The following is a 13,847-nucleotide window of genomic DNA, read 5'->3' as shown; positions in this document are numbered from 1 at the left end:
ATCAGTTAATAAAGCAGCAGATGATCATCAGTCCACAGGTGATTTCAATACTTCATCACCTGTTCTGTTGTCACCTGCATCACCCTGTCAGTGCTCCATTCTGCCATAACAACACGCTTCCATCCATATCATCCATTACTTTATAGACCTGAAGGCCAGAACTGTCAGACTCACAGCTGTAACTCTGTTTCCCTGGTAACACCTGCGGTCCTGACTATCATGACCGTCCCATAATGTTGTAATGCAACAGAAACATTGTTCACTGCTCCAGTAAATGGACAGATTTTAGATACAACGGCAATGGGAGATATTTCTAGTCCTCTCAGCTCATAGAATGCTTCTGCTCAGGTAATAACCAGAAAGCTAACGATATGCTAGCATGAAGATTTCTGGGGGCCTTGTTTCCTCTTGGCCTTGTTTCCTGTCAGCCTTGCTTCCTGTCGGCCACGTTACCTGTCAGCCATGTTACCTGTCAGCCATGTTACCTGTCAGCCTTCTTTCCTGTCCGCCACGTTACCTGTCAGCCTTCTTTCCTGTCCGCCACGTTACCTGTCAGCCTTCTTTCCTGTCTGCCATGTTACCTGTCAGCCATGTTACCTGTCAGCCTTGTTTCCTGTCCGCCACGTTACCGGTCAGCCTTCTTTCCTGTCTGCCATGTTACCTGTCAGCCATGTTACCTGTCAGCCTTGTTTCCTGTCAGCCATGTTACCTGTCAGCCTTGTTTCCTGTCAGCCATGTTACCTGTCAGCCATGTTACCTGTCAGCCTTCTTTCCTGTCCGCCATGTTACCTGTCAGCCTTGTTTCCTGTCAGCCATGTTACCTGTCGGCCATGTTCACTGTCAACTACGTCTACCGACGGCCGTGTTTCCTGTCAGCCATGTTACCTGTCAGCCTTGTTTCCTGTCAGCCATGTTATCTGTCAGCCTTGTTTCCTGTCAGCCATGTTACCTGTCAGCCTTGTTTCCTGTCAGCCATGTTACCTGTCAGCCATGTTACCTGTCAGCCATGTTATCTGTCAGCCTTGTTTCCTGTCCGCCTTGTTTCCTGTCAGCCATGTTACCTGTCAGCCATGTTACCTGTCAGCCATGTTACCTGTCAGCCTTCTTTCCTGTCCGCCATGTTTCCTGTCAGCCATGTTATCTGTCAGCCTTGTTTCCTGTCAGCCATGTTACCTGTCGGCCATGTTCACTGTCAACTACGTGTACCGACGGCCGTGCTTCCTGTCGGCCATGTTAACTGTCGGCTATGTTTCCTTTCTATGGTTACACATTTTAGATACAGGCTGATATATAGCACAGGAACTACGTAGAAGGTATCTATTGTCAGGAATAATTGACTCCCTGCAGCAAATCAGAGTCCAGTATTCATGCAGAGCAGGGGAATAAATATAATAACTCGTATCAGAGGTTGTGAGTTGAGCAGGTCACAGAGTGTCAGTAAATGTCAGTGAAGTGGAGAATTCCTGCTGCTGACTAACACAGTGACTCTGAGATGATCACAGTTCATGCATGAACAGAAACTAATGCAGCAGTGAGGCTCAGATTAAATCCTTTCCTGCCTCTCTGACTGCGTTTTTAACACACGTGAATCAAATTGGTCAGATGTCACATCATATAACGGGGGGGGGATTAGTACATTAAATATATGCCTGAAACAAAACGCAATGAGAAAGCACGTATACAATGTAAATGCCACCAAGCCCCATTATTTAAATGTCACATTAAGCTTTCCTCTGGTCTTTATGTGGTGATCACATCAGATTGAACTGACATTAACTTTGAGCAGAGAAAGTCAGAGCATATATTTTTACAGCAACACCATAATCCACGGGTCTATTTAAAAAAGCTTCTAACTATTTATTTGTACGTGATTTTTCTGAGCATCGTCTAATTCTCTCCTTTCTCCCATTCTGCTCACAGTGCAGGACTCCAGCGTTCGCAGTTCAATCAACTGTAAATATCCAAACACCAGAGGCCCGAAACACGGAAACATGCTGCCGCTTCATTGAGCTGTAAAAGTAGTGTTATTCTGCAGCTTAGATTTGTTTTACCACTCATGTCATTTTCACGTTTTATATAACTTCATCCATGTTTTTACTTTAGTGATCACTGAAGTTAATTATCTATATCAACACTAAGCAGAGCGGATTTGTCTATTTCTGTTAAAAACTGACTCCACCTTCAGGCCATTGTTTCTGCTGGGTAATAAGAGTTGTGACTGTTCAACTGTTCCTGACACACAGATGCTCACTAACACCACAACATCTTTTTCTTTATATGACACGAAACACCAGAGGCAAAAGTTGTCGTCTGGGAAATGGGAGTTACTAATTTACTGAAGAAGCCCTCTGAGTTTTACTGAAGACAATAAAACACAGTTTATAAACTGAATCTCCGTGAGAACAGGCTGCTCACTCGTTTTCTGAGCTGTCGAAAAGGCTCAAGGTTAAACCTCGATAAAATCATTCTGCTTTGGAGGATCTGACACTGAATCATAAAAGCATTATGTTGGTTAGCTCTGTTTCTTTAAAGAACTGCAGAGAGACCTTGTACCTTTGCTGGAGTTATTTCCTGTGTACTCAGCACTGTGTTTGTCCTGCAGGGCTGGAGGTTGTGTCCGCCCGTTGGGTCCTTGATATAATCCAGCTGAGGAGGTCTGGCTCTGGGCTGGTATGACTCTCTGGACCAGGTTCCCCTCGCTGCCTGCCCTCATCAGCCTCTCTCCGATACGTAGCATGCATGAGCGGTTTCCCTGCAGCTCCTTTCTCATGCTGGGGCTCTTAGACCCAGCTGATCCGGGACGAACCAGACGGGGAGAGGACTTGGACATCTTCCCTGCTGGGCTTAGCAAAGTGCTGGTGAGATACTCCAGGGTTAGTCTGAGCCCCTCGATATTGTCCTCTACACCTTCTTCCTATCGTGTCTCTTTCTCCTCCGGCTGCTCTTCTTTATGTATATTCTTTCTTTCTCTCTATTTATTTTCCTTCTTCCTTCTTCACCCCTGTCGTCTTCTCTGTCGGTGTGTGAACAGCAGTGATCACTGTTCATGGAGTGTAAAGCAGTTCTTTCTATAATATTCCTTTCCGTCTTTTTGCTGCTGTCGCTCCCTCTGTGAGCCTGAACTCCTCTGGGAGAGCTCTGTCTCCCTGCACGCACTCCTCTTTCTCCCTGTCACCTCCTCCTCCTCTCTCTCTCTCTCTCTTCTTCTCACTTTAACTCTTTTTTTAATCCTACCATCTCTCTTCTCTCAGCTGTGTTTGCTGTTCACATGTTGTCAGTTTACACCCTGCTAATCCGTCTTGATGTCTCAATCCTCACGTTAAACTAGAAACTGATATCTTCTTTGCTCTCATCCCTTCACATTTGTCTGCTTCTGCTTTTCTGCTGGAGGAGAAGCAGAAGAGAAGATGGAGACCTCAGGCGGACGATTAGGGAGTGTTATGGAGATAGAGACCTGATGGCTGACTGGTGTTTAAGATTAAGATGTGAGCTTGCAGTTCTCCGAGGTTTGGAGGGCATAAAATATGAGCAACATACAGGAGGTGGCAAAGAGATCGGTGGTCTGGTGACTGAAGAGGTGGAGATCAAGACCTCAGGTGGATGGGCTGGGGTCAGGTCAGAGGACAAGTAGGAGACCTCAGGTGGACGGTCTGTGGTCAGGTCAGAGGAGAAGCAGGAGACCTCAGGTGGATGGTCTGTGGTCAGGTCAGAGGAGAAGCAGGAGACCTCAGGTGGATGGTCTGGGGTCAGGTCACAGGAGAAGCAGGAGACGTGAGGTGGACGGTCTGGGGTCAGGTCAGAGGAGAAGCAGGAGACCTCAGGTGGACGGGCTGGGGTCAGGTCAGAGGAGAAGCAGGAGACCTCAGGTGGACAGTCTGGGGTCAGGTCAGAGGAGAAGCAGGAGACGTGAGGTGGATGGTCTGGGGTCAGGTCAGAGGAGAAGCAGGAGACGTGAGGTGGTCTGTGTAAGTTATAATAAATACCTGATGCCATGTTTCATAGACGTGATATTTATCTTCAAAGCTGCATTATTAAGAAGCTTACATGGTAATTAGCAGGCTATAAACTTTCTGCTCAGGTGAATTCGTGAGCAGATCTGTAACCCAGGCTTCAAGCTACAAGCTGTTTCAGCGCCTGCCTGTTGACTTTGATTTACAGTGTTTCACCTGTATCTTTCAAGTTGCTAAGAAAAGTGCAAATAATTATTCAAACATTAGTCAGTATCCCTGACAGTCTAGGCTGGTCAAGCCTTCCACTGATGAACCACGCTCCATATCAGTGTTTCATTTTTGTGCAAGCCCTGACCCCTTGTGGTTATTTGGCTTTATGACATGTTTTTCATGTAACGCATACATTTGAAATGACCAAATTGATGCCAGTGTTTTGATATAATTCTAACTCTTTGTTGCAGGAGTCCCAAAAAACAAATCTGGACTGTACTGTTTGGATGTTTTCAGTCCACAGAGGCTGTGAGGTCGTCTGTGAACGCCTCAGTATTCTGCAGCTAACAGTTTTTTTTATCTAAAGAGGGACTAATGCAGAGATTTATTTCTTAGAGGGACCCCTTAATAATCAATACATATGTATGTGTCTCCTTTGTTCCTGTAGGTGGATGGCTACAGAGGGGAACACAGTTACCGGTACACATTGTCATTTTAATACTGACACAGAGGGCTTCATGACTGTGCTCACTGCACCGATAAATGACAGGTTTTTAGATCAACATTCTCTCTGTTGTGGTCATGATGTTAATGTTAACCACTGACTTCCTTCTGCTCGGCCTGTCAGGTACTTTCCATCAGCTCCTAAGTTCCCCTTTTGGTCTCAGAACACAGTGAACATTTACTTTCTCTTTCAGTACCTGGATTATACGTGATCAAGTTTTTAATGCAAGACCAACACACTCTTTATTTGCATTCTTCTATTCACATATTAAATCACTGCGTTGTTGTGAAACAGACAGTTAATGATCCTCTGCTCTGATAGTCTTGCAGCAGGAAAACAAGTTCAACAAGGCATCATTAAAACATGAAACCACAGTATTTATTTATACACTGAACCTGAGATCATAATCTCATCTCTTTATGGGGGAGATTTACATATATATAGTCTATGTAACAGGTTGCTTTATATACATGGCATTGCTAGACATGACAGTGTATTATTAAAACAGGGTGTAACTTAACAATGACAATAGATTTTATAGCTGATACTGTGTGAAGGATTCAACTCTTCATCAAAGTGAAACTGAAAGTTTAAAAAATAACCTTGTGGTAACTGAAACATTTAAACCTCCTTGTATGAAACATCATCTACAGCATGCATTGTTTATTTAGCTGACTCTTACACAGTACCTCAGTCTATACAGACTTTAATCATATCTGAAGTCTATAGAGACTTTTACAGTGTGAAGCTCCGACCCATCAGAACACAACACAGAACAGAACAGAACAGGTCCTTTGCATGACACAGTTTACTGGAAAGAGGAGGTGGAGACGCAGCAGAGAGAGGAGGTGTGATTCTAAAAACACTTCCTTGTTTGTGACTCAAAGTTTGTCAGAGAAGAGCTGAGCTGCAGCCGGAGACAGTCTGAGGACTAATACACTAAACCAGGATCTTTTCTCCTCCAACATCTCTCATCTTAAACAGGTACAGCCATTTATATTTACAGGTACAGTCGGTTATATTTACAGGTACAGTCATTTATATTTACAAGTACAGTCTGTTATATTTATAGGTACAGTCATTTATATTTACAGGTACAGTCGGTTATATTTACAGGTACAGTCATTTATATTTACAGGTACAGTCATTTATATTTACAGGTACAGTCATTTATATTTACAAGTACAGTCTGTTATATTTATAGGTACAGTCATTTATATTTACAGGTACAGTCATTTATATTTACAAGTATAGTCTGTTATATTTACAGGTACAGTCATTTACAGGTACAGTCATTTATATTTACAGGTACAGTCATTTATATTTACAGGTACAGTCATTTATATTTACAAGTACAGTCTGTTATATTTATAGGTACAGTCATTTATATTTACAGGTACAGTCATTTATATTTACAAGTATAGTCTGTTATATTTACAGGTACAGTCATTTACAGGTACAGTCATTTATATTTACAGGTACAGTCATTTATATTTACAGGTACAGTCGGTTATATTTACAGGTACAGTCATTTATATTTACAGGTACAGTCGGTTATATTTACAGGTACAGTAGGTTATTTTTACAGGTACAGTCATTTATATTGACAGGTACAGTCGGTTATATTTACATGTACAGTTGGTTATATTTACAGGTACAGTCATTTATATTGACAGGTGCAGTCGTTTATATTTACAGGTACAGTCAGTTAACAGTCAGAGCATTAACAGTGCAGTTATTATTAAGTTGCTCCAAATGCAACAATGAGAATAAACGTGTGTTAGAGAAACTGTGATTGAAATGAACAGAGTTTGTTGTATAGACTTGAAGGGGGCGATGGTTCATCAGGAGGTTGTATTTTAAAAGAATAATTTGTATGGGTGTCATCTTCTCATTGACAGATTATATATAACAATATATAATCTGTAGGGCTGGGACAGGATGTTAGAACAGGAAGTGTTCTGGTTTCTGTTTGTAGCTCGATCTTTAGTCTGGGTAATATCAACCAATCACGTATCAGCAGACTTGGATGTACACTACCAGTCAAAAATTTGGACACACTTTCCCATTCACTTGTATGAGAAAATGTGTCCAAACGTTTGACTGGTAGTGTATGAATGAAAAACAGTCTGTGTGGAGACAATACCATCTGAGAAAGAGAGAGAATGAGAGAGAGAGACAGAGACAGAGACAGAGAGACAGAGAGAATGAGAGAGAGAAACAGAGACAGAGAGAATGAGAGAGAGAGAGACAGAGAGAATGAGAGAGAGAGACAGAGACAGAGACAGAGAGAATGAGAGAGAGAGAGACAGAGAGAGAAAGAGAGAATGAGAGAGAGAAACAGAGACAGAGAGAATGAGAGACAGAGACAGAGACAGAGACAGAGACAGAGAGAATGAGAGAGAGAAACAGAGACAGAGAGACAGAGAGAATGAGAGAGAGAGAGACAGAGAGAGAGAGAAAGAGATAGAGATAGAGAGAATGAGAGAAAGAGAGAGAGAGAATAATGAATTAATGACTAACCGCTGGCACCACCACATGCCCTGCATCATTCATGCATTGTTACTGATTAAAGCCATATGTCAGTCTTTAAGAGCAGGAGGGAGGAGGAATGTCCTCAGTTCTCTGGGTTCTCGATAGCTTTCTCTCAGCAGCGTTCTGAATGAGCTGAAACTGCTCTGAGATCTTCTTGTCAGATTTACTGTATTTATATGAACTTCATCAAATGTGCCAATAATGCAACCTAAATATTTGGAGGTGTTTGTGAGAATTGTGCTGCATGTGAAGTAATTACACTTTCACTTTTGTTCCCAGTGTATCGTCATGTTGGCGACCAGCTGTGTGCTGTCTGAGGAGCAGTTTCTCTGTTGCATCTGTCTGGACGTTTTCACTGATCCTGTCACCATCCCATGTGGACACAACTTCTGCAAACTGTGCATCACACAGCACTGGAATGTTAATGCTCAGTGCCACTGTCCCATGTGTAAAAAACAGTTCAAAACCCGCCCGGAGCTTCCTGTCAACACTTTCATATCTGAGATGGCTGCTGGGTTCAAACAGTCTGCTGGACAGAAAAAACACAGTGACTCAGAGATTAAAGTGGCCAAACCAGGGGAAATCTCCTGTGACGTCTGCACTGGAACCAAACTGAAGGCTGTGAGGTCGTGCCTGACTTGTTTCGCCTCCTACTGTGGAATCCATATAGACCCTCACATGACAGCTGACTCCCTGAAAAGACATGTGCTGACTGACCCTGTGGAGAACATGGAGGCCAGGGTGTGTTCGGAGCACAAAAAACCACTGGAGCTGTTCTGTAAGACCGACCAGGTCATTGTGTGCTCTCACTGCACGGTTACCGATCACTTGGGTCACAACATTTCCTCTCTCAAAGATGAATTTGAAGCTAAGAAGGCTGAGCTGCAGCACGCAGACACTGAAATCCAGCAGATGATCCAGGAGAGACGACTTAAGATCGAGCATATCAAACGGTTAAAAACACACAGTAAGGATGATGCAGAGAGAGAGATATCAGACGGAGTCCGGATCTTCACCGCTCTGATGCAGACTGCGGAGAGAAGCCTGAACGAGCTCATTGAGATGATTGAAGACAGACAGAAGACGATGGAGCAAGAGGCCGACGGCTTCATCAAAAACCTGGAACAAGAGATCTCCGAGCTGATGAAGAAAACTGCTGAGGTGGAGCAGCTGTCCCGCACTCAGGACCATCTCCTCCTCCTGCAGACCTTCAGGTGTATGAACTCTGCACTAAGCACCAAGAACTGGATTGAGGCCAGGGTCTGTCCTCCCTCATATGAGGGGACTGTGCTGAAAGCTGTGGCTGGGCTGGAGGAGACTTTTAGCAGAGAGAAACAGCAGCTGCTTCATGAGGCGAGGCTGAGGAGAGTCCAGCAGTACGCAGTGGATGTGATTCTGGACCCTCAGACGGCGAATCCCTGGTTAGTCCTGTCTGATGATAATAAACAGGTCAGGTGTGGTGAGGTGAGGAGGGAGCTGCCAGACAATGCAAACAGGTTCTCTCTTTATTCCACTGTCGCAGCGCTGCAGACTTTCTCCTCAGGGAGGTTTTACTATGAGGTTCAGGTTACAGGGAAGACAGACTGGACTCTGGGAGTGGTCAAAGAGTCAGTAAACAGGAAGGGAATAATCCCTCTAAGCCCTGCGAATGGATACTGGTCTGTGGGTTTAAGGAATGGAAATGAGTACCTGACTCTGTCCAGCCCTGTTGTCAGCCTCAGTCTGGACTCCAGGCCTCAGAGGGTGGGAGTGTTTGTGAGCTACGAGGAGGGTCTGGTCTCCTTCTACGACGTTGATGTTGCCGCTCATCTCTACTCGTTCACTGACTGCAGCTTCACTGAGACGCTGTGTCCTTTCTTCAGTCCCGGCCTCCATCATGGTGGAGTGAACTCTGACCCTCTGATCATTTCACCTGTCAGCATCACCGAGTAGAACTTATCATTCATTTATTCAAAGACATATTTTTGTTCCTTTTTATTAAAGTAAATCAAAGAATAAAAGTGGCCTTATTTATGGGAGTTCTTATGAACATGTCATAAAATGATAACATACAGCATCATTGTGCATCAGTAAATGCACCAGGAGGTACAAAGCTCTGGACTGTCCAGTGTTCATGTGTGGACTCTCTGTGGTTCAGTTTAGGCAACAAAAGCACTGAAAGCACTTTGGTTGAGGTCAGTGAAAGATGATGCACTGTAAAATATTACGAGGTGTTTCAACATAAATATGAGTGAAAGTTAAATCAAGAAATATGTTCTTGGAACAAAAGCCAAAAGTTATCTGAATGATGCAGGTTGAGTTGATGTTTTTTTATTCATTTAATCACGTTGGTTCTTTGAACTTGGACATGATGTCCGCTGAGTTCAAGTTAAACTCTCATTTTTAGATGACTTGATTTTCACTGAGCTGAACTTATAAATCTGTTTCAAGATAATTACAGATGTTTATTTACTTGATTAAAAGTTGTTACTGTATTTAACTTCATGAGTCATTTCTTTCTATTATTTGTTTCAACAAACTGAGCTCACATTAGTTTGTATTAGAGCTCAAATTTCAAACATTGTACTTATAATCCATTTACAGCGTGTACACTTCTAAACTATTTAACATGTGACATGCTTTACTGAGCTAAACCTGATGAACAATAACTAAAAGGACAATTACCAGTTATAATTCATTAAAGGTGGCTGACCTGTGTCTCTGGGACATGTGACAGCTGATAACACCCTTTAATGATCTACAGCCTGCTGTTGCTCACTGAGTGATGTCCAAAACAATGAAAGGCCTAAAAGACTGTCCCTGTATCAGTCAGGCAGTTTCATGAGATGAGCTTTCTGTCTGTTTGTCAGACCGTGCACGAGTGAGGAACACTGCCCTCTGTCCCTGAACCAGTGTTCACGAGGACTTTGACCTCAGACGTTTTACCTCACGTCCTTTTGGCTGTTGGAAAGTATTTCAGGTCAGATCGGTTTACTGTCTCCTCAAAGACAATGGACACATCAGTGATGTCTTCTCCTTCTTTCACCATCACAATGCCAACTGCCATCCCCTCTGTGCACACGTCCTCCTAACTAACCAAACCTAACGTATTTGCAGCGTATTTCAGGGAGAAACATAATTCCTCAATACTATAACAGTGGGAAAGTTCTATACAGCCACATATGACAGGATGTACAAGCATGATGTTTGACCGACCGAGTGTCAAACTGTAACAAATGACCGATAAACTTATGAAAAGCATTTTGCACACACACAACAAAACGTAATGTGTGTTCTGAAGCATATGTACACAGGACACGAAGGAAACCCATCAGCTATAGTCTGACGATGATACAGCCTCTGTCAGCATGTCAGCATGTCCCGTTCAGCCAGTGGTCAGCAATAAAGTGCTTCCAGCCCAGACATCCTTCTCCATGCGCTGCATTGTTTACAGTCCAGTGAGCAGCCTGAGAAGCGACCGTGTGTTCAGATCAAAGTGAAGTGAAATTCTCCCTCCAGATGTGTCTGGGCCCGTTCTTGCTGAGTCTCAGTCTCACTGTAAACAGTAAGTTACACAGAGGCTGCACTCTGGCTTACTTCAGCGGGATGAAGCCCAAACAGAAACAGATTTTCTTGTGAGTGACTTTAATTAACGGCTCTTCAGTTTGCTGAAATAACAACATCATGATGCAGATTAGTAACAAGTCAACATGAAGCTTTGTCAGGTCTGTCCTCAAGAGGAGAAGAAAACTACTTTAACATGAGACGGAGGGCGGAGCCATCATTTATGATGCATTCAAGGAGGTCAGGAAATCTAAACACTGAATGGCTTTCGTGACAGTGTCAAGCAGATTTGTCTCAAGTTAAAATTTTAGATCTAGAACAGACTGTTAGCTGTTAGCTGTTAGCATGCAGACGTGTTTAGTTTCTAGTCAGTCGCGGTGGTTTAGTTTCCTCTTATCTAAGCGTTTGTGAGCTCGTGTGTTTTTTAGCTGGACAGTCTGTGTGTTCTCTTTGTTTCACTTTGCTGCAATCACATCCTGGACAGTGTATGAAACACTTTGTTGATTTGACGGACGTGTTCAAGCTCAGAACTCGTAAAGGCCCAGTCAGTCCTGGATGATCCAAACCCCCTGCCGTGTAAGGAGCTCTTGTTGCTGCCGGCATGCAAACAGTCTGATTCCTTTGTCACCTCATGAGCCTTTGTAAAGATCAGGGTGATATTACATTATTTATTGACATTTCCATTAGTCGTTGTGTGCTGTGCTGCTGGCTGTGAAACAAATCGCCCTTTGAGGATAATAAAGATCTCCCTGATATTGTATTTATTGTTACTGTAACTTACAGCTTACGGTAACAGTACCCATTCCATTCAGTGTATTTAACCTACAATGAGTTTTATATGTGACATTTCTTTAAACTTCTTTCGACTATTTGAGTAGTTTTAGTGAGATGAACTTTAGTAGTTTGTGTCAAAGCTCTCGTGTGTCGACTTATTTCACCTGAGGAAACGATGACCTCAAACCTTTGAAGTTACAGTAACACAACAAACTATTCATTCCATGCTGAACACTCACAACACTTAACCACACAAGGAAACATGTCAATGTAACTAAAATACTTTATAGAATACATCTATTTAAATACATTTTCTTTATTATTAAAATGCAGCATTCACTCCACATAAAGCTTCTAATACTGCCAAGAGACTCTGAGCAGGCCTCCAAGCGTACTCTGCTATCCGGTGCATTAGCACAGACAGCACTTACAGCCTTCCTCTCTGCAACTTGCATGTTGCAGGGAGGCGACCCTCTTGTTCCCCAGGGACAACTCCAATGCCGCGGTGCTCTGCTAAGGGTTTGTGAGGATCCCCACGATCGCCAGGCGCCTCTCACCCTGGGCAACTCCAGAAGAGAGTAGAGTCCAGCCCCTCTCCAGGAGATTGGTTCCAGACCCAGTGCTGTGTGTGCACGTGAGCCCAACTATATCTAGTTGATAACGCTCCACCTCCCGCACAAGTTCTGGTTCCTTCCCCGCCAGAGAGGTGACGCTTCATGTCCATGGCCGTTTATGGTGCCGGGAATCAGCAGGCCTAGGTCCCCAGCTCTGCCTGCCACCCGGCTTTCTCTAATCTGTCTGAATAATTAATTAGAGGCACCTGGTCTGAGAGGAGGGCCGAGATGCAGATGATTTATTTTACTAAACTCAAAACAAGGCAAAATACAAGGCTTACTTTGCAAGAGTCCAGGTTAATCATAATATAGCAAGGTCCACTAAAAGTCCAACTAACACAGAAGGAGCCTTGAGAGAAAATCCACACTGGGAACAAGGTTTCAAGAAGGATCGACGAGGGTTTCACGAGTTTCAGGGGGAAAGACGATAACGAACTTGCACAGGAGGGTAAGAACGCAAACTAAAAACACACGGGGAAGCAGGTATCAGACAGGTGAGACTAATCGGCACAGGTGAAAACGTTGAGGGCAGGGCACACAATCTCAGAGGTTGGAAGTAAAACAACACGTGACACACATGGGGCCAGAACAAGATAACACAGGAAACACTCAAACCAGACTCAGGACTGTGACATCCGGATCTTAGCTGTCATGGAGATGCTGAAGCTGCTCCTCACTGCTGGAGCTGCTCCTCTCTGGTGGTAGGTAGAAGGCGTTTAAGGCAGTTGTTTAGTCCTTCAGATAAGATGACCTCCCTCACCTCTGTTGCTGGTTTGATTTCGTTCACTATCTCACACATGTGGTAGATCTGGGCTCCTGGGAAGCTGTCCACCTGCTCTTCTGGGTTCTCAAAAGGGGGTGTACGCGATGAATTAGAATCACTGATGATGACGATGGGTTAATAACCTCTCAGCTCCAGTCTCTTACTCTCCTGTCTGTGGACGGTGGCTGGGGGCCTCCTCTCCTCCAAGGTCCCTCCCTCTTCTACTGCCTCCTGGGATGTCATGCTCGGAGTAGCTGGTCAGGAAGCATCTGACCACTACATTACTAGAAGGGACTGGGTTTATGTTGCTGTCGGCTGTTTTCATGTCTTCTCCTGGTTTTCCCTCAGAGTCTGGGGCTCTCCCTCTGCTTCCTCGGGACAGGACAGGTCTTCCACATCCTCAGGGGGTGGGGGACTAGCTGTAACAGTCCCCTCCACCCCCTCATCTATAGACCTGAAGCTTTTGGGTAAGCTCAACCTGCTGTCATTGGAAGTTGATGTGATCTGATCATTTTTGTTGGCTTGTGTTCTAGAAATTCTCTGCTGGGTTCTAACTGTTTTAAAAGTTAATTATTCTCTAGATTTATCCTGCTGTCAAGTTTAAGATCAAATGTATGCAAAGAAAAGTCCAAATTAAAAACTAGAGGGGGAATCCAAACTGGACTTAATTGGTACTAAAACTCTGATAAACAAGGTGATTATTAATCGTTAAAATCGTGTAATTCTAAACAGACCGTAAGTTAAAAAAAACACCAAATTAATTAAGCTGATTTGATTTAAATAGAATATTTCAAATGATCTAAAAAGGTTTTTTTTTTAAAGTAAAGAAATCAGTAAAACTAAAGTCTCAAAGACGGAGCCTCTTCAGTCTGAAGGTGTTTGAGGCTGCAGCGCTGAACATCAACGTGTTCTGTGTTGGAGTGGGTTCACCTCAGTTGAGGGTTTTATCCATC

The 13,847-nt window shown here is 43.6% G+C and overlaps 2 protein-coding genes across 2 annotated transcripts in view; one reads left to right on the top strand and one right to left on the bottom strand.

The window, feature by feature from the left end:
* LOC138611161 (sickle tail protein-like) overlaps positions 1-3,993 on the bottom strand; it is a 50,777-nt gene extending 46,784 nt beyond the window's left edge. The window contains exons 1-2 of the mRNA XM_069684134.1: positions 3,538-3,993; positions 2,554-2,646 (exon numbers count right to left, since the gene is read on the bottom strand). Of these exons, the coding sequence (XP_069540235.1) occupies positions 2,554-2,646; positions 3,538-3,993 (549 nt within the window). The remainder of the gene's footprint in view (positions 1-2,553; positions 2,647-3,537) is intronic.
* A 1,596-nt stretch (positions 3,994-5,589) lies between these two features.
* On the top strand, positions 5,590-9,679 carry LOC138611039 (E3 ubiquitin-protein ligase TRIM39-like). The gene is made up of 2 exons (XM_069683919.1): positions 5,590-5,649; positions 7,480-9,679. The coding sequence occupies exon 2, from the start codon at positions 7,489-7,491 to the stop codon at positions 9,130-9,132; it is 1,644 nt and encodes a 547-aa protein (XP_069540020.1). The 5' UTR covers positions 5,590-5,649; positions 7,480-7,488; the 3' UTR covers positions 9,133-9,679.
* The last annotated feature ends 4,168 nt before the right edge of the window (positions 9,680-13,847 follow it).

This window comes from Semicossyphus pulcher, unplaced genomic scaffold (assembly GCF_022749685.1).
Source record: "Semicossyphus pulcher isolate SPU_LCO1_2020_fin unplaced genomic scaffold, fSemPul1.0.p SCAF_7, whole genome shotgun sequence".
Classification (NCBI taxonomy): domain Eukaryota; kingdom Metazoa; phylum Chordata; class Actinopteri; order Labriformes; family Labridae; genus Semicossyphus; species Semicossyphus pulcher.
Note: the sequence above shows the minus strand (reverse complement) of the source record. Positions and strands in the feature narration are given on the sequence as shown.